Here is an 18,298-nt window from a genome sequence, read left to right as displayed (position 1 = left end):
TTGCAAGTCCAATGGGCCTCTCTTTCCATTGATGGCTGACTAGGCCATCTTTTGATACATATGCAGCTAGAGACAAGAGCTCCGGGGTTCTGGTGAATCCCTTTACTGGGATTAATCTCATATTTCTATAAAAGTTTCTACAGGATAGGTTCTTTCAGGTCCACATAGTGATCATAGGCTACTTACTAATAACAACTAGAGAACAATTTGTATATAGTAGCTACAGCGTGTATCACATACATGTGAAAGTTCTTGTTTGCAGCAATCATTGGAGTCTTTCCACCAGGTGTTGAGAAACTGCTCTTTCTCTGGCTTACATGGAATGATTTCCAGTTCATGTAGATTCCTCAAGTTCAATGACATTAAAACAAAGTATTTGACAAAAATCATGGAAGCTGCAACTTTGAGAGCTGAAGACAATAATTAAAACTATGCCGTTTTCTCAATTCATGTGGACAGTGCTCTAAAAAGCCAGAGTTTATATAAAGGGTCTTTGGCTGGCTAAGTTACTGGTAGTATTTTTGTTCAAAGAAGAGGAAAGCCAAATACCTGCTAATTGAGGAACCAAACTGTAGTCACAAAGCCTGTTCCTAGTTCTGAGTCACAGGAATTACTAGCAACACACTGTAAAAAGCAGCTTCTCTGACCAAGGTGGAAAGTAGCAAGAGTCTGTGGATAGAAACATAAATATTTTCAAGGAAAACTGACAATACATTATATGGTTTCTCTCTAGGAACTACTGACCCCCAGTTGGGAGGTATTGACAAGGTGATTATGCTAGGTATGAATCTTCCCTTGTTTAGTAAGCCTCAAGTCTGATCTGAAAACAGTTGATTCCTACTGTTCCCACTCTAACAATCCTGCCATCATTGGGCTGGGCATTCTAGATCTTCTTTTGCCCAAAAGTCATAGAAGAAACTGATAACAATGTCACTGGTCTTTCTCTGCACTTTGAGTGGTAAAACTAAAAGCAGACAAGAAGGCGAGTCCTTATGTATATATCTCAGAGGGACTGTTATATAACAGTTTACTCAGATCAAAATCTTTCACCTTAGAGGAAAACCTGGTAAGCCATAGGATGGTTAAAAGGGTGCAAAATAGCAGGGTATTCTAAGAATGGGTGAAACCTCCTATATTTCCTTGACAATCATTAAGGTTAAAAAGAGAACTACTTAGAGACTTCAGGAAGTTCCTGAAACCAGGACAGGCTGTCATGCATGTTCATAAGAACCCTAGGACAAGCTAAATACACCTGGAAAAAGTAGAGATGAACCAAGCTGTCCTGAAAAGGCCCAGAGCCACTGAGCTTCCTGAAGGGGGCACTGTGTTGGACTGCCTGCAGCCTGTGAAGGGCAGTCCAAGTTTCTAGCTATTGTGAGATGTTACTCACTTTAGGATGGAGTGACAACATTGCCATCTTTGGATCATTTGTGCTCCTATAAGTATACCTCATCAATATTCTTATAAGAACCACAATAAAAAAAATCCCAATGTTTCACCAAATTGGACTCTGGTTGTATCTGAACTTTTTGGCCTTAGGTAAGTAGACATTAAATCACATCACTCCAGGAATATTGTCCTACAATGTAGATACAAGCTAGTTCTAGCCCACTGTACATAGGTAGATTTGACACTGTCACACTTGTCTTCATTGAATAGCATTTGTAGATTATATCTATATATCCATCACTATCTATCTATCTATCTATCTATCTATCTATCTATCTATCTATCTACATACATACATTTTAGGTTTATCTCAGATACAATTTTCTGTGTTGGACTATCATGGAAAATATTCTTTCATTTTGTGTTAGTCTGCTTTGTGTTATTACAGATCACTACAGATAAAGTATTATATAAGGAGAATATATGAATTACATTTCTGGAAGGCTTAGTTTTGGTAGACATTTACTCCTCCTGCATGTCCCTTTCCACAGAGCACTTTACTTTGATTACACACACACAAGTGTACATAGGAAGGAGGTGGTAAACAGAATATCTATCATAAAAGTTCACTTTAAAGACACAGTTTGTCTGGATGTACATTTACTCAAACTAGTCTCAGATGAATCAGGCCATCTTTCATGACTACGTTCTATGACATATTTGACTATAAATAAGATTTTAATGAAAGTATTTCTTTTTTACTAGATATTTTCTTAATTTACATTTCAAATGCTATCCTGAAAGTCCCCTATACCCTCCTCCCATCCTGCTCCCCAACCCACCCATTCCTGCTTCCTGGTCCTGGTATTCCCCTATACTGGGGCATAGGGGAATATGATCTTCTAAAGACCAAGGGACTCTCTTCTCATTGCTGGACGACTAGGCCATCCTCTGCTACTTATGTAACTAGAGACTCAAGTCTGGTGGGTATTGGTTAGTTCATATTGTTGTTCCTCTTATAGGGTTGCAGATCCCTTTAGCTCCTTGGATACTTTCTCTAGCTCCTTCTTTAGGGACCCTGTGTTCCATCCAATAGATTACTGTGAGCATCCACTTCTGTATTTGCCATGCACTAGCATAGCCTCACAAGAGACAGCTATAGCAGGGTCCTGTCAGCAAAATCTTGCTGGCATATGCAATAATGTCTGGGTTTGGTGGTTGATTATGGTATGGATCCCCGAATCGGGCAGACTCTGCATGGTCCTTCCGTCCATCTCAGCTCTGAACTTTGTCTCTGTAACTCCTTACATGGGTATTTTGTTCCCCATTCTAAGGAGGGATGAAATATCCACAATTTAGTCTTCCTTCTACTTGAGTTTCATGTGTTTGGCAAATTGTCTCTTGGGTATTCTAAGTTTCTGGGCTAATATCCACTTATCAGTGAGTTCATATCATGTGAGTTCTTTTGTGATTGGGTTACCATACTCAGGATTATACCCTCCAGATCCATCCATTTGCCTAAGAATTTGATAAATTCATTGTTTTTAGTAGCTGAGTAGTACTCCATTGTGCAAATGTACCCCATTTTCTGTATCCAGTCCTCTGTTGAGGGTCATCTGGATTCTTTCCAGCTTCTGGCTATTATAAATAAGGCTACTATGAACATAATGGAGCATGTGTTCTTATTACCAGTTAGAACATCTTCTGGATATATGCCCAGGAGAGGTATTGCTGGATCCTCCAGTAATACTATGTCCAATATTCTGAGGAATCCCCAGACTGATTTCCAGAGTGGTTCTACAAGCTTGAAATCCCACCAACAACGGAGGAGTGTTCCTCTTTCTCCACATCCTTACCAGCATTTACTGTCACCTGAATTTTTGATCTTAGCCATTCTGACTGGTGTGAGGTGGAATCTCAGGGTTGTTTTGATTTGCATTTCCCTGATGATTAAGGATGTTGAACATTTTTTCCGGTGTTTCTCAGCCATTCAGTATTCCTCAGTTGAGAATTTTTTGTTTAGCTCTGTGCCCCATTTTTTAATGGGTTCTTTTGATTTTCCATCTTCTTGAGTTCTTTGTATAATTTGAATATTAGTCCCCTATCAGATTTAGGATTGGTAAAAATCCTTTCCCAATCTGTTGGTGGCCTTTTTGACAGTGTCTTTTGCCTTACAGAAGCTTTGCAATTTTATGAGGCCCCATTTGTTGATTCTTTATCTTACAGCACAAGCATTGCTGTTCTGTTCAGGAATTTTTCCCCTGTGCCCATAAATTCAAGGCCTTCCCCCACTTTCTCCTCTATAAATTTTGGTGTCTCTGGTTTTATATGGAGATCCTTGATCCACTTAGACTTGAACTTAGTACAAGGAGATAAGAGTGGATCAATTCGGTGACCTCCAACCATGAAATTATTTTGTTGCTGCTTTATAACTGTAATGTTACTACTCTTATGAATCTTAATATACATATCTCATACGCAGAATATCTAATACACAACCCTGGTGAAAGTATCATTGAACATGCAAAAGAGTCACTGTTACAGGTTAAGAACCACTGCTTTAGAGTCAAAGGGGTCAGACACCTCAGACTTGGGAACTTCAAAATCAGACCCTACCAAGGACTGACACATCTCAACACCTAAGATTGCCCAGAGGCTGTAATGCTAGGCTGTCTTTACATCCTTTGAAGAGTTGTAAGACTTGAAAAGCTAAGGGTGCTAATGCCCTAGGTCTCTATAAGAGCTCTAACTTACTCAACTCCTGTAGAAGAAACAAAAGACAAGAAAATAACACTTGCTAATGTTCCTCCTGCCTGCTACATACTTCATTTTTTTTAAAAAATAGAATATATACATATGTATACATGTATGTGTGCATGTATATATATATACACACACATATATATATAAACACATACAAACACACACACAAACATGTAATTCAAAACAGAAGGTATTTCTGAGTAAGTTATCCTAAAGTTTAAATTGTTTGTCAGATGGCTTATAATTCAGCCCTCCCACTCTAGTATTTTTTCTTATTTCTTTAATTAATTAACTTATTTATTTTTACACTCCATATTTTATTCCCCCCACTCACGTCCAAACATTGACTGTTCCACATCCCATACCTCCTCCCAAACCCCCTGTCTCCACATGGATGACCTCACCTCCAACTTTACATGACCTCTCTCTAAACTCCCTGGGGCCTCCAGTCTCTTGAGGGTTAGGTGCATCATCTCTGGATGAATATAGAACCAGCAGTCATCAAATGTATGTGTGTTGAGGGCCTCATATCAGCTGGTATATGCTGTCTATTTGATGGTCCAGTGTTGGAGAGATATTGGGGGTCCATATTAATTGAGACTGCTGGTGCTCCTACAGGATTGCCCTTCTCCTCAGCTTCTTTCAGCCTTCCCTAATTCAACAAAAGGTGTCAGCTGCTACTGTCTATTGGTTGGGTGCAAATATCTGCATCTGACTTTTTCAGCTGCTTGTTGGGTCTTCCTGAGTGTCCTCATGATAGGTCCCTTTTTGTGAGCACTCCAAACCTCGGTAATAGTGTCAGGCCTTGAGACCTCCTCTTTAGCTGGAAACCACTTTGGGCCTGTCACTGGATCTTCTTTTTCTCAGGCACCTCTTCATTTCTATCCCTGTAAATCTTTCAGAAAGGAACAATTATGGGTCAGAGTAGTGACTGTGAGACAACACCCTGCTCCCTCATTTGATATCCTTCTTCCTGCTGGAGGTGGACTCTATAAGTTCCATCTCCCTACTGTCCATCTGGCATTTCATCTAATGTCTCTCCCTTTGAGTCCTGAAAGTCTCCTACCTCTCAGGTTTCTAGTATATCCTGGAGGGTTCCCCCAACCTCCTATCTCCTGAGGTTGCCTGTTTCCATTCTTTCTGCTGGTCCTCAGGGCTTCAGTCCTTTTCACTCACCCAATATCAGATCAGGTTCTCCTCTTTCACCCACTCACTCTCTCCCCATCTACTTTCCCTCCCAGTTCCCACCCTCCCCAGTTGTGATTGATTTCTTCTCTCTCCCAAGTAGAACTAAGGCATCCTCACTTGGCACTTCAACTTCTTGACCTTTTATACTTTTTTTTTTTTTTTTTTTTGCTACGATCTGCTTATTAGTGAGTACACGTCATACATGTCCTTTTGGGTCAGAGTTAGCTCACTCAGGATGATATTTTCTAGTTCCATCTTTTTGCCTGCAAAACTCAGAATGTCCTCATTCTTAATAGCTGAGTAGCATTCCATTGTGTAAATGAACTACAATTTCTGTATCTATTCTTCTGTCATGGGACATCTGGGTTGTTTCCAGCTTCGGGCTATCAAATAAGGCTGCTATGAATGTAGAGAACACTTGCCCCTGTTGGTGGGGCAAAGATGGTGGGGCATCTTTTGGGTTTATTCCCAAGAGTGGTATAGCTGGGTCTTCAGGTAGATCTATTTCCAATTTTCTAAGGAACCTCCAGATTGATTTCTAGAGTGGTTGGACCAGTTTGCAATCCCATTCTCAATGAAGGACTGTTCCTCTTTCTACACATCCTCTCCAATATGTGTTGTCACCTGTGATTTTGATCGTAGCCATTCTGATTGGTGTAAGGTGGAATCTCAGTGCCGTTTTGATTTGCATTTCTCTGACCACTAAGGACTTTAGACATTTCTTTAGGTGCTTCTCAGTCATTCGAGATTCCTCAGAATTGAAATCTAGTTTTAGTTCTATACTCCATTTTTTGATTAAGTTATTTGGTTTTTTGGTGATTAGCTTCTTGAGTTCTTTATGTATTTTTGGATATTAGCCCTCTATTTGATGTGGGGTTAGTGAAGATTATTTCCAAATCTGTAGGTTGCTGATCTGTCTTATCAACTATGTTCTTTGCTTTACAGAACCTTGACAGTTTCATGAGGTCCCATTTATCAATCCTTGATCTTAGAGCATGAACCATTGGAGTTCTGTTTAGGAAATTTCCCCCTGTGCCAATGAGTTCCCATTATCTCTTCTATTAGATTCAGTGTATCTGATTTTATGTTGATGTCCTTGAGCTAATTATATTTGAGCTTTGTCCAAGGTGATAAATATGGGTCTATTTTCATTCTTCTACATACAGACAGCCAGTTAGACTAACACCCTTTTTTGAAATGCTTTCTTTTTTTCCATTGTATAGTTTTGGCTTGTCAAGATCAAGTGATGGGAAGTGTGTGGTTTTATTTCTGGGTCTTCATTTCTATTCCATTGATCAACATGTCTGTCTCTGTACCAATACCATGCTTGTTGAATCACTTTTGCTCTGTAGGAAAGCTTGAGGTCAGGGATGGTGATTCCCCCAACTGTTCTACTATCAAAGGCAGAGACATCCAGAAGTTGCCCAAGACTTTCAGTTGGAAAGAAATTTAACACTAATCATTTTCATCCAGGTGACTGGTTACCTAGCTATGGCATTATCCTCTTTTGCAGACCAGCTGGCAGGCTCGCATGCCATTATCTGCTGCTTGATGCCATTTTTCCATGTTTCAGGATCACAACAAATCTTAATCCTTGAACTCTCCATCCCAGGAAAATGCAGCAGGACAAGCATTATTTCAGCCCATAATCTCAATCAAACCTCGAGGTTTCCCACTGTCTCCCAGGTCCCAGGGTACCCTGTGCTTACCCAGAAATCATGTAGAGACACTGAGGAAACATTAACTTCACCATTGAAGGAGGAGAGCTTAGTTTTATAATCAAGAGGGAGGTGGATAATGCCAAATGCCTTTCTATCTATTTGAGGCTGCAGCTTGGAGTTGTGTGTTTGTAACATTATGCTCTTGCAAGTCTAGGTCTTGGAAGCTACTAATGGATGCATAGATGCTACAGGAACGACTTAAAACTAGGAGCCTTTTCATCTCAGATTTTCCTTGAAACCCATTCACATGCAGCTGGCAACTGACACAGCAAAGATCTCCTGATACTGACTCTGTCCTGAGCAGAAAAGAAAGAAGAGGCTGGGTGACTTGGCTTTTTTGGTCTAAGTTCACCTTCATTCAAAGGAAGGAAGATTTCTAGGGATCCTTTTGTAAGCCTGTAGGACATGAGGATTATAAATCTGAATCTTGTACCGATGAAGATCTGCAAGAAACATCCTGAGTGTAACTAGCTCTCTTTGACTTTTGTGGTGAACAGGAAGGAAACTCTTGAGTTTCAGTTTCTGAGGAAATCAAAAGCTATGAACCTTGTCCACTCCCCTCACCGTAGAACAGGATGAGAAACAGAAAACCTCTCAGTCTGAGCAGTCTGTGCAGTGACTCTAACCAGAGTCAGCTTTCCATCTCTCTCTGAAAACACTTCATTTTCTCAGAATTTCAGGAGACTACAAAATCCCCTGGATCACCTTCTGAGAGATTTACTATTTACTTTTTTATCTTCACACACACACACACACACACACACACACACACACACACACACACACACACACACACTTGCTTGCTCACTTGCTCATTCACTCACAGCTTCCTGCCCTGCAAAACTGGATACCACTGAAGAATTTTCTGAAGAGGTGAGTCCTCCCCCTGCTTTCTCTGTGAATGCACAAGACTACAGGTGAAATCCTTGTTGATCTTTTGGTTGAGAGAGAAGGAAGCCAAGCTGGTGGCTGCTACACTGAGCAGTGAATTTCCAGTATCTGGATTCAGGTCCTTGGCTCATGAAGATGCTAGGCATCCTTATTCTTCCACCAGTAACACTGACCCAAAAAGGGGCATATTTCAGATTATAAAATACACGTTTTTTAGGTAAGTCTGGATAAGTGAATTAGAAGAGGGCTTTAGTTTTCTTGGCTTGAGAGTGCTTAGAACCTGGTGGTTGTAGTGAGTGGCTGGGCAAAAGACAAGTTTGTGACAGGAAAAATTGCCATGAAGTAATAATATTCAGTGAAAAAAAAATGCATCTAGCTCTCAGGCTGCATTATCTATTATTGCAACCATACACAACCTGGGCACCAATGGGCATATGTGGTCAAAGTTGTCCCAGATTCATAGTGATTGCAAACCTAGGGTTTTATTGACTTCAGAAGCACATTAAATGGTCTTCATTCACCTCTACTGCAAGTGGATAAGGTGGTATTGTAGACATCTGTATCATCCTGAAAGTTAATTGCTTTGGGTTTTTGTTTTTTAGTTTTCTTTGATTTTGTGTTCTGGTGGTAAGATTTAGAAAAGAGTTGGAGGTTCATCAGAACTATTTCTATACTTCACACTTTTAGACTCTTCTGCAGACCCTCTGTGCACTGTGGTTGATCTATTACTTATTAGGTGTATTAATTATGCTGCCCAGACTTTCTAAGATTTACAAAAGTTATGACTCTCTTCATTTAGAAATTAAGATAAATTCTCCTAAATCATACATTAAAATTTGGTTTTTAATTTATTACTAGACAATTCTATTATTAAAACACTTTTCTATTTCTAGGATGTAAACTATTGTCATTCTTTTGGTTTTCGTAGAAGAATTTTATATTTTTGGTTCCAATTAAGACAATGCTAATATAGAAAAAAATCGGCTCTTATTAGTTTCTATAAAAAGGATTTATTTTATAATTTCCATGAATGCATGTCTTAATGGTAACCTTTAGATGCACATATTAAAGAAAATTTGACAAAGGATGTTAATTAACCAATTATGTTAGCTCCTGTAGGGTAGGTTGAGGACACATTTTTCTGGATTTTATTATGACTACTTCTATTATGGGACATCTGCATTTCTTTTCTTGCCTTCTCTTTATAACTCAAGTGGTTAACAAGTGAAGTCAACAACATTACTGAGCTTATGTTGTTTCCTCCTTCAGTGGTCCTGTTGATACCCTTCCTGTCTCTCCTCTCTCTAAGGAGAGTTTCACTCCTGAGGCAGAGACTCACCCAGTTTTCACCTTGCTTATGTTTTACTCTGAGGAGCTCTCAACTGCACATACTATTTTCATAGCACACTTCCAAGAGCTCTTCCTGATACATTAGCTCATCTAAAACTGCTGAGGCACTGATGCCAGAGAATACCGTTGAGGCTTTCTTCTCTGAGTGTGAATTGGTCTACATTCAGACACTCATTCTCAGGTTTTGTTTTATGTAGGTTAAGTTAAGGGTACCTCTTTGCACCATTGGGGATGACTATACTTTGATATCTCGGATTTGCTGGCTGAAGATGGGTTTTAATGTAAATACCTGAAATACTATACTACTGAATATTGTTGAGATTGGGATCATTATTGCAAAATTTAAAAAATAATATTTTTAACAGCAAAGAATGAGCATTTACATGTAATCAGATTATATCAAAAATATCAAGATCTCCTGTCATTTCACATCAGTCTATATTTTGGTATAAGCTTATTGTCAAAAATCATAAAATAAATACAACCTTCAAAATTTTAAAACTCCTTCAGTTTGTAGTATCTTAGGCCATTGTAACATAAAATCATCCCATTATTTTGCTGAAATCTGATTGCTCTAGAGAGTATGGTCTTTCATATGATCTGATCTTCTTTACTATTCCTCACCATCAAGGTTCTATTTCTCTTTGTAGACTTGCTTTCATCCTCTGAACCCTGTCTGCCAGACAATGCTGTTGTAAAAGGTTAGTAGACTGAGAACACTTAGCACTCTGATTAGAATATTACACACACAAACACACACACACACACACACATATACACACTTACACACAGAGACTCAGAGAGAGATAGACAGAGACAGAGACAGAGAGACAGACACAGACAGATGGATAAAATAACCCATAACTAAAATCACTTAAACTTTAAGCAAATATCAGATTTATTCCATCCTTGAGAGTTATTAAGGATGTTTAGAAACTCCTAATCATGTATAGAAAAGGAACTTTGGTCTAGTGAGAGAATTTTGGGAATTTCCAGAAGGCAAAGTCTCAGTTGCTTCTTAAAGGTCATCATAGATGGCAGACAGAGAAAGCAATACAAGAATGGTGATGAAAAGGACACCATCTACTTCACAGAGCATGCCAAGGGAATGGGTGCTGTGCATTCCAAAGTGTGCCATATCACAAATATAAAAGAACCATATTTAAAAGAAGCAAATTATCCAAGGACTTCTGAAGTATTTTAAGGATTAAAAAAAATTTATTAAAAACACTGGTCAGCTATTAGCTTATCTTAGTAGCATTTAAACACAGCCTATACAGAGAAAACTGGCACTATGAGCAAGGAATACCCATTTTAAAAAGTCAAGTCTAAAAGGAGAACAAAGCAAGTAGCTATTGAAATAATATCCTCCAGTGAATGCTGCCATCTGGCACTAGAAAATACTTAGCAAAATGACAATACCAGGGACACGGAAAGCAAGATCTAACACCTGGTGAGACAGGATGCTAATGGAAGCTGCTTAACAAAGAGCCAAGTGGACTAGAGTCAATGCCTGGGCCAGGTTCATCCTGTTGTAGCCAACACCCATTCCTATACACTGAGTGAACACAAAGACCATTTATAGATAAGCCACTTGAGCATGGGCAAGTAAGGGAGTCACAGGGGGATATCTAGGGGCAGGTTATAGTACCAAATAAAGACAGTGTCAACTAACTTGGACCCCTGAGTGCTCCCAGGGACTGAGACACCAACCAAAGAGCATAAGCAGGCTGGCCCCATGCCCCTGTCACATATGTAGCAGAGGGCTGCCACTTCTGGCATCACTGGGAGAGGATGTGCCTCATCCTGCAAAGACTTGATGCACCAGGATGAGGTAATATTGGGGAGGGAGGATGGCAGGAGGAACTCTCTGAGGGCAAACCAAGTGGTATCCCGACCTGCAGGACCTAGTTATTCATGGGGTCCAGGGGGAACAATCCTGAAAAAGAAAAGGGCGAGAAAAGGGAGCAAGACCAAGCAAATAGTTGTCAAGGTCTGTTTAATGGAGGCTGGGAGCCCGATTATAATCACACAGTGACAGGAAATAGGGAGGGGGCGAGGGGGAATAATCAAAGCACACAGAGAGAGATGGACATCTGAGGCAGATGCTGAGTGCAGGCTTCAAACATCTTGTGGCTTATCTTGGAATGCTAGCTCTGTCTAAAAAGTCCCAGGTGCCTGGTCAAGATAAGAAGGAGGGGGTGGCTCGGCTCCCAACAAAGGGTCAATTGGATCTCAGGGTGGGAGTTGTTGAAGGTCTGGTTTCCCACAGCTTGATCTCTCACAAGGTGGGAGAAGAACAAGTGGGATATAAGTAAATAGATAAAACAATAAACAATTGTTAAAAAAGAAAAAAAAAAAAGAATGGGGGAAGAACCAAAGTCCAGGATCAATATACAATGGAAAAAAGGACCTGGGATTTCAACCTTCACAGCCCATACTCTATACACTGTAACTAAAGGTGATTTCCCATAACCACCTTCAGCGACCTCACTCACCCATCATCATCAACAGGGAAGAGTTCCTTAGACTGGTTTACTAACCAAGCGGTTCTGCACTCATTGTTTCCCACAGTGGCACAGTTAGTAATCAATGCTCCATTTTTTTCACATGCACAGCTAAGGACAACACTATGTCAAGGGCTGTTCGCTCACCTAGATATGCTCTGTATTTTAAATGGTCTCTTATGTGTGTAATTTAGTCTACTGTTATTCTCTTGTAGGCTTATCCATGACTGGAGAGATGGTGAATTACTACAAGCAAATTGTTCTTCTGTCTGGATTAGAATATATGAATGACTATAACTTTAGAGCACTTAAGTCCTTACTGAACCATGACCTAAAACTGACTAAGAACATGCAAGATGATTATGACAGAATTAAGATTGCTGATTTAATGGAAGAAAAGTTCCCAGGGGATGCTGGATTGAGTAAACTGATAGAAGTATGTGAAGACATTCCAGAACTTGCAGATCGTGTTGATATACTTAGAAAAAAGAAGGAGAAAGGTAAGAGAGAAGCAGTCTGGATGCCCACATTTTCTCTACCCTCCCTAACCTTGCCAGCTCCTTGCAGTGATCATAGCTGATAAGTCTTCCCAGTGTATACATCAGGACCTATAAAATGCCACCACTTTAAATGTTGGAAACTTAGGGAACTCCTTTCCTACAAAGAACTGTAATGGGTTTATAGGTAGATGTCATTGGGGTGGGTAAAGGAAAGAAAACAACAAAAATAGAAGCTGTTTGGAGAAACAGTGGCTTCCAATACGGTGCAAAGAGTAGAAAGTTACAAAGAAAAAACTTAATACCACATTTACAATGTCCCACAATTCCAAATTAAGAAACACCATCATTAGTATGTCTTCCAGCAACAAGTGTGAGACGACATTGAATTAGAATTCTGAATCTAAGAGATGTTCCTTTTATAAAGTTACTGGGTTCAAAATAAATGGAAACAATGGTAGACATACTTCCTCACATAGTGATCTTAGCACTCAGCAGGCTTGGGCAGAGAGATCTCCAGTTTAAGGCTAGCCTGGGGTTCATGGTGAGATCCTGTCTCAAGAAAATAAAAAGGAGCCCAAAAGGTAAGCAATGGAAACCCACTGTTATGCCTCTGTTACGTGCCAGGACTGCTTACATCTTCTTCCTCTGTTTCTCTAATTTGGGGTGACCAATACAATATAATCTGTCATATCGTCATGCAAATCTTATATTCTTAAAAGCAAACTATAGGATAAAAGGGCTGAGATGGGGCTTGGCTGGGATGCATACAAGTCCCCAAGAGGGATAAGTGTCCTGCCACTTGTACCTGAGAAGAGCAAGGAAACCCAGGAGCATTTCCTGTGTCTATATTGTTGGTGGCAGGGACAGGAAATGTACTGAGACATAAGCAGGAGGCAAATGCATAAAATGGACTTCAGCCCTCTTACAACAGGAGAGCTTCATCTATTAATTGTCTTTTCTTTGTTTCATCAGTTAAAAATAAAACCAAAATAAAATCTGAATCCAGTCCTCTCCCACTTACCTCCAGCCTGATGGAAGCTTGGGAAGTAGAACCAGCTATGGTGACAGCTTCATCAGAGGTACACCGTCTAAGATCTCACTGAAAAAGCATCCACTAAGCTTTTTCTCTCCGGGACTTTCCTTTGAGTACTTAGTCTATGCCCCTCATGTGTGCCAAAGACCTAGATGAAACAAAATGAAGGGTGAACATATTCATAATTTCTGGTCACTCATTTTGTTTTAAAACTGAAGAACTAATGTTTACTTCATTATAATATAATTTTCTGCAACAAATATATAAAATCATTACTAGCTTTGTGAGTGTGTGTGTGTGTGTGATTTACATACATGTGTGTGCATGTTATCACTGATGTCATAGGAGGACTTCAAATACTCTGCTTAACCACTCTCTGCCTTACTCCTTTAAGATAGAGTCTTTCCCTGAACCTGGAGCTGTGCTGGTAGGCAGCAAGCCTCAGAGACCATCCCATCTATGCCTTTCATGGTCCTGGGGTCACCTACAGAAAGCCCAGATTTTTATGAGGATGCTGGGATCCGATCATAGGTCCTCATGTATGTGCAGCAAATACTCTTCTCCCATAATTCTCCTCTCAAATCCCTCATTCTTCCTTTTGAGAACATTTGCAAAAGTAGCATTCAGTTTAAGGACATGACCTTCCACAGCCTGTTAAAGGACATTAAACTCCTTTTTGAGAACATTCTTCCTTTTGAGAACATTTGCAAACGTAGCAGTCAGTTTAAGGATATGGCCTTTCACAGCCTGTAAAAGGACACTGAACTCAACTTGCACTTTCTAAATGTAGGTGTTCTCCCATCAAGGACATGTGCATAGAGTAGTGATGTGCATGAAGTGTTTCTGTTCATGGACGAGAGGATCCTATGCTCTTGTCTGGCCATTGGTTCAGAAAGTGCAGTTTCCAAGGAATCAATAGACTCAGAATCCAGTAACACGGAATTATTTATCTTGCAATTAAAATCATTGTTCTTCATACAATTTTAAAACACACGACAAGAACTGAGGATAAAACCCCATAGTGGAGCCGAACTTGGCACACAAAAGACCCCAAGTTCAACCTCTAATACACAAAAGAGAAGATGAGTCATTAGAAGTAGAAAATGTTTGCATTTTTTTCCTTTGAAAAAGGGGGAAATAAACTACAAACTCCTGAAGCCTGCACAATTCCATCCTATGACCAAATCAACTATCACATTATCAAATGCTTCTATGAAGACCTCAGTGAGAAGCTTTTGCCCTTGACAAGGGATATGTTATTAAGAAATAAATTATGGTCTTAACAAGCTACATATAGTAGTTTCATTTCACCAGGACTATCACATGATTTGATCATTTAAAACACTTTACCTATACATACATTTAAAAGTTATGATTGGGCTTCCTTTATACTTGGCAAGTGTTCTACTTATCGGGTGAGCTACAATTTGATTGACAGAAATATTAACTCTATTCATTCAAGATACTCCAGACTTCTTCACAATGATAAAAATCTTGAAGGAGCCGGGTGTGGTGGTGCACGCCTTTAATCCCAGCACTTGGGAGGCAGAGGCAGGCGAATTTCTGAGTTCGAGGCCAGCCTGGTCTACAGTGTGAGTTCCAGGACAGCCAGGGCTACACAGAGAAACCCTGTCTCGAAAACAAAACAAACAACAAACAAAACAACAAAAAAATCTTGAAGGAGCTTATCATCCAATCTCCCACTAACTTGCTTATTTAATGTAGCCATTCGTTCTTTTATAGTGTACATTGTGAAACCCTGAAAATCACTTACAAATGTTTACTTTATTGAATTCTATCATACCTGGAATCTCTATATGACCAATGTTTTGTCATTTTAATTATTACAGTTGTTTTACTTTGAATATAAAATCAATGTTCACATCTAATTATCTGTCTTTATAAGTAATTATAATATAATTAAAACATACCTAAGCCTGAAGAAAAGGCCATAAATAATCAGTTTTGTTTGGATGACATCAACTATTTTTACTTCTTTTTATCTTTGTTTTGTTTGAGCAAAGACTTTTTTTTTAATTAGGTATTTTCCTCATTTACATTTCCAATGCTCTATCCAAAAAGTCCCCAATACACTCCCCCCCCCCACTCCCCTACCCACCCACTCCCACTTTTTGGCCCTGGCGTTCCCCTGTACTGGGGCATATAAAGTTTGCAAGTCCAATGGGCCTCTCTTTCCAGTGATGGCCGACTAGGCCATCTTTTGATACATAGAGTAAAGACTTTTTAATGACTATATTTTACAATTACACTGGCAAATCATGCATTGGATGTGATTCCGGGCAGCAAATCCGCACAGTCCTTTGCAACCGGACCTGTGAAAGCAAAGCCCTTCATCTCTCCTATTGTTTACTATGCCTGCTACTTTATCTTCAAAATAAACAAAACCCTGTCTTTTCACTGGTATGGCTTTCTTTGTCAAATTACCATTGCTGGATGCATCTATTTCTTTCTTCTGTTTCTCAGAAGACTTACATACTGAGAGATCAAAACCAGCAAAGAAAACAGTGATAATTAACATGGCAGTTAAAGTTCTTACATGATCTTTTTTATTACTTTTTACTTTTAAAGCTAAGTTTAAAATATTTTAAGTATTATGCCTCCTGTAAGTTTATATAAGTATTTTAAAAGGTCCTAAATATGTGTATTGCCTTATGTACACATACTTCTTATATGTGTGCTTATAGTCTTATATACAGTAGTTTCATTTAACCAAATATAAAAGGTCCTTATATTTAAAGGACCATTGTTGCAGAAAATTATAAAAAAAAAAAATCCATGCTACCACCAGCAAGGCACCAGCAAAGGCCAGTGGTGGGCAGGCTGGCCTTTTCTCAGCCTGACTGACTCTCTGACTCAGAGCCCCCGAAATCTCTCCAATAAGTTCCCATGGTGAGTCATTGCCATGCATGCCCCATGGTTCCAAATTCCTGTGGCTGGCTGGGGTGCCCTGCCACCATTTCTTTCTCTGGAACCCAGCTGAGTAGCCAAGTGAAGGAAAACTCCACACAATCTTAGTTTCTAATGAGCAGGTAACACAATCTCTGGACTCAGCAACTAGCATCCTAATTTGTAAGCTATTCTAAGTTATAAATCCTCCAGTAATGGATCCGGGCGAATCTGCCACCTGAACCAGGGCCTCTGCTACCAACATTTTGTCTTCCATGTCTCTCAGGTCCAAAAGCAAGAATCTTTCTCCTGCTTCCCCTCTTCCTCTCTCCCACTGAGAAGTCCCACCTAACCATTGATTGGCTCCTTGAAATCTTTATTTATTAGGGGAAGGTTCTGCCACAGACCTGAACCTAAGCAGATATTAAAATGAGTCCTGCCTATCAAGTACTAGGCAAATACTGTATCAACTGAGCTCCATCTGATCTCCTGAAAATTTAACTCTGTGGTCCATTATCTCAGGGAACCTGATGCACAGTTCTCATCAGATCACCTGAAAGGAGAGTGACAAGGGTGGGATGGGGGGGGACTCTTGTGTCCTAAAAAGCAGACACTTTTAAGTGGTTTCTTTGGGAAGCTAAGGGGAGAAAAACTCACAAATGGGAGCCAGTTTTGCTTGTATGGCTTGTTTCCCATTCAGTAACTCTGAGTTGAATAATACCAGGTTCCCTTTTCTCTGTTTTATAAGATATGCAGAGTCAGTATTCTGAGCCAGACCAGTGAAATTTAGTGCCCAGGTTCTGATTGGAAAGGAAGGGGCTAGGTTTAGGAAGTACTTACATGCAATCTAAAGATGCCTCATGCAGCCCAGATGGGGTGGGGTAGTTATATCAGGGATGCTGGCAGAGCAGAAGTAATTTTGGAAGGGAAAAAGACAAAGATGAGTTTGATCTGATTTTTTTGAAAACTGCTTATTAGGATACAAAGAATTTTTCAAAACTATTTCCTTTCAGGAAAGCAAAGACACTATCCCTGAATCACCTGTAACCATGACAACACAGTTTTTGGAGGAAAAGCCTAAGTTTCCATTACTTTCAGCAACCAGCACAAGCCAGGTTGAGCGGGAACTCCTGACTCCTCAGAGGTTTCCAACAACAGCCTTCAGCAGTCTCCAGACATCCCTGGAGCCTACAGAAATATCGTCCACCATATTGGCAACATCTCAGGGTTCTTCAGCACCATATTCCACCTGTGAAAAATCTTCTCGGGTGCCTCCAGTGACAGCCTCCAGCAGCACCCAGACCATCCAGACCTGTCTGGCAACCTCAACACTTCCTTGTAGTCACAAAGCTACTCTGAAGTCTCCGAAAACAGAGCCCAGCAGTGTCCTGGCCACTCAGATGACTCAAGCCATAAAGACAAGTGGTCATAATCGTCCTCAGGTGCCTGCAGCAGCAGTATCCAGTAGTTTCATTAAAACTCAGGTAACCCCAGCAAGGTTACTCAGTGGTGTCCAAACTCCTTTGATGCCTCGAGCAACAGTGCCCAGCCGTGCCCAGACCTTTGAAATGAACCCAGCAACAATGACCAATGGTTGTAATAGTCCTCAGATATCTACAGCAACAATACACCGCAGTTACAGTAACCCTCTGGTGACTCCAGCAACAGTGGCCAGCAGTGACCAGAGCTTTCGACTGACCCCATCAACAAGGTCCAGTGGTTTTAGTAGTCCTCATGTTTCTGCAGCAACAATATCTAGCAGTTATAGTAACCCTCATGTGACTCCAGCAATAGTGCCCCACAATGCCCAAATGTTGCAACAGACCCCAGCAGCAATGACCAGTGGTTGTAACAGTCCTCAGATGTCTGCAGCAACAATATCAAGCAGTTACAATAACCCTCATGTAACTCCAGCAACAGTGCCAAGAAGTGTCCAGTCCCTTTTGATTCCTCNAGTAGCAGTGCCCAGCAGTGCCTTTCAAATGATCTTTCAAATGACCCCAGCAGCAATGGCCCATGGCTGTAATAGTCCTCAGATATCTGCAGCAA

General features: G+C 40.2%; 1 protein-coding gene across 1 annotated transcript in view; it reads left to right on the top strand.

Moving 5' to 3' along the window:
* The first annotated feature begins 7,663 nt into the window (after positions 1–7,663).
* Positions 7,664–18,298, top strand: part of LOC110289470 (pyrin domain-containing protein 3-like) — a 20,819-nt gene continuing 10,184 nt past the window's right edge. The window contains exons 1-5 of the mRNA XM_021155687.2: positions 7,664–7,934; positions 12,025–12,309; positions 13,282–13,388; positions 17,263–17,884; positions 17,996–18,113. Coding sequence (XP_021011346.2) covers positions 12,033–12,309; positions 13,282–13,388; positions 17,263–17,884; positions 17,996–18,113 — 1,124 coding nt within the window. The 5' untranslated portion in view covers positions 7,664–7,934; positions 12,025–12,032. The remainder of the gene's footprint in view (positions 7,935–12,024; positions 12,310–13,281; positions 13,389–17,262; positions 17,885–17,995; positions 18,114–18,298) is intronic.

Source organism: Mus caroli, chromosome 1, assembly GCF_900094665.2.
Source record: "Mus caroli chromosome 1, CAROLI_EIJ_v1.1, whole genome shotgun sequence".
Lineage (NCBI taxonomy): Eukaryota > Metazoa > Chordata > Mammalia > Rodentia > Muridae > Mus > Mus caroli.
The sequence above is the reverse complement of the archived record's forward strand: the minus strand, read 5'-3'. Positions and strand labels throughout refer to the sequence as shown.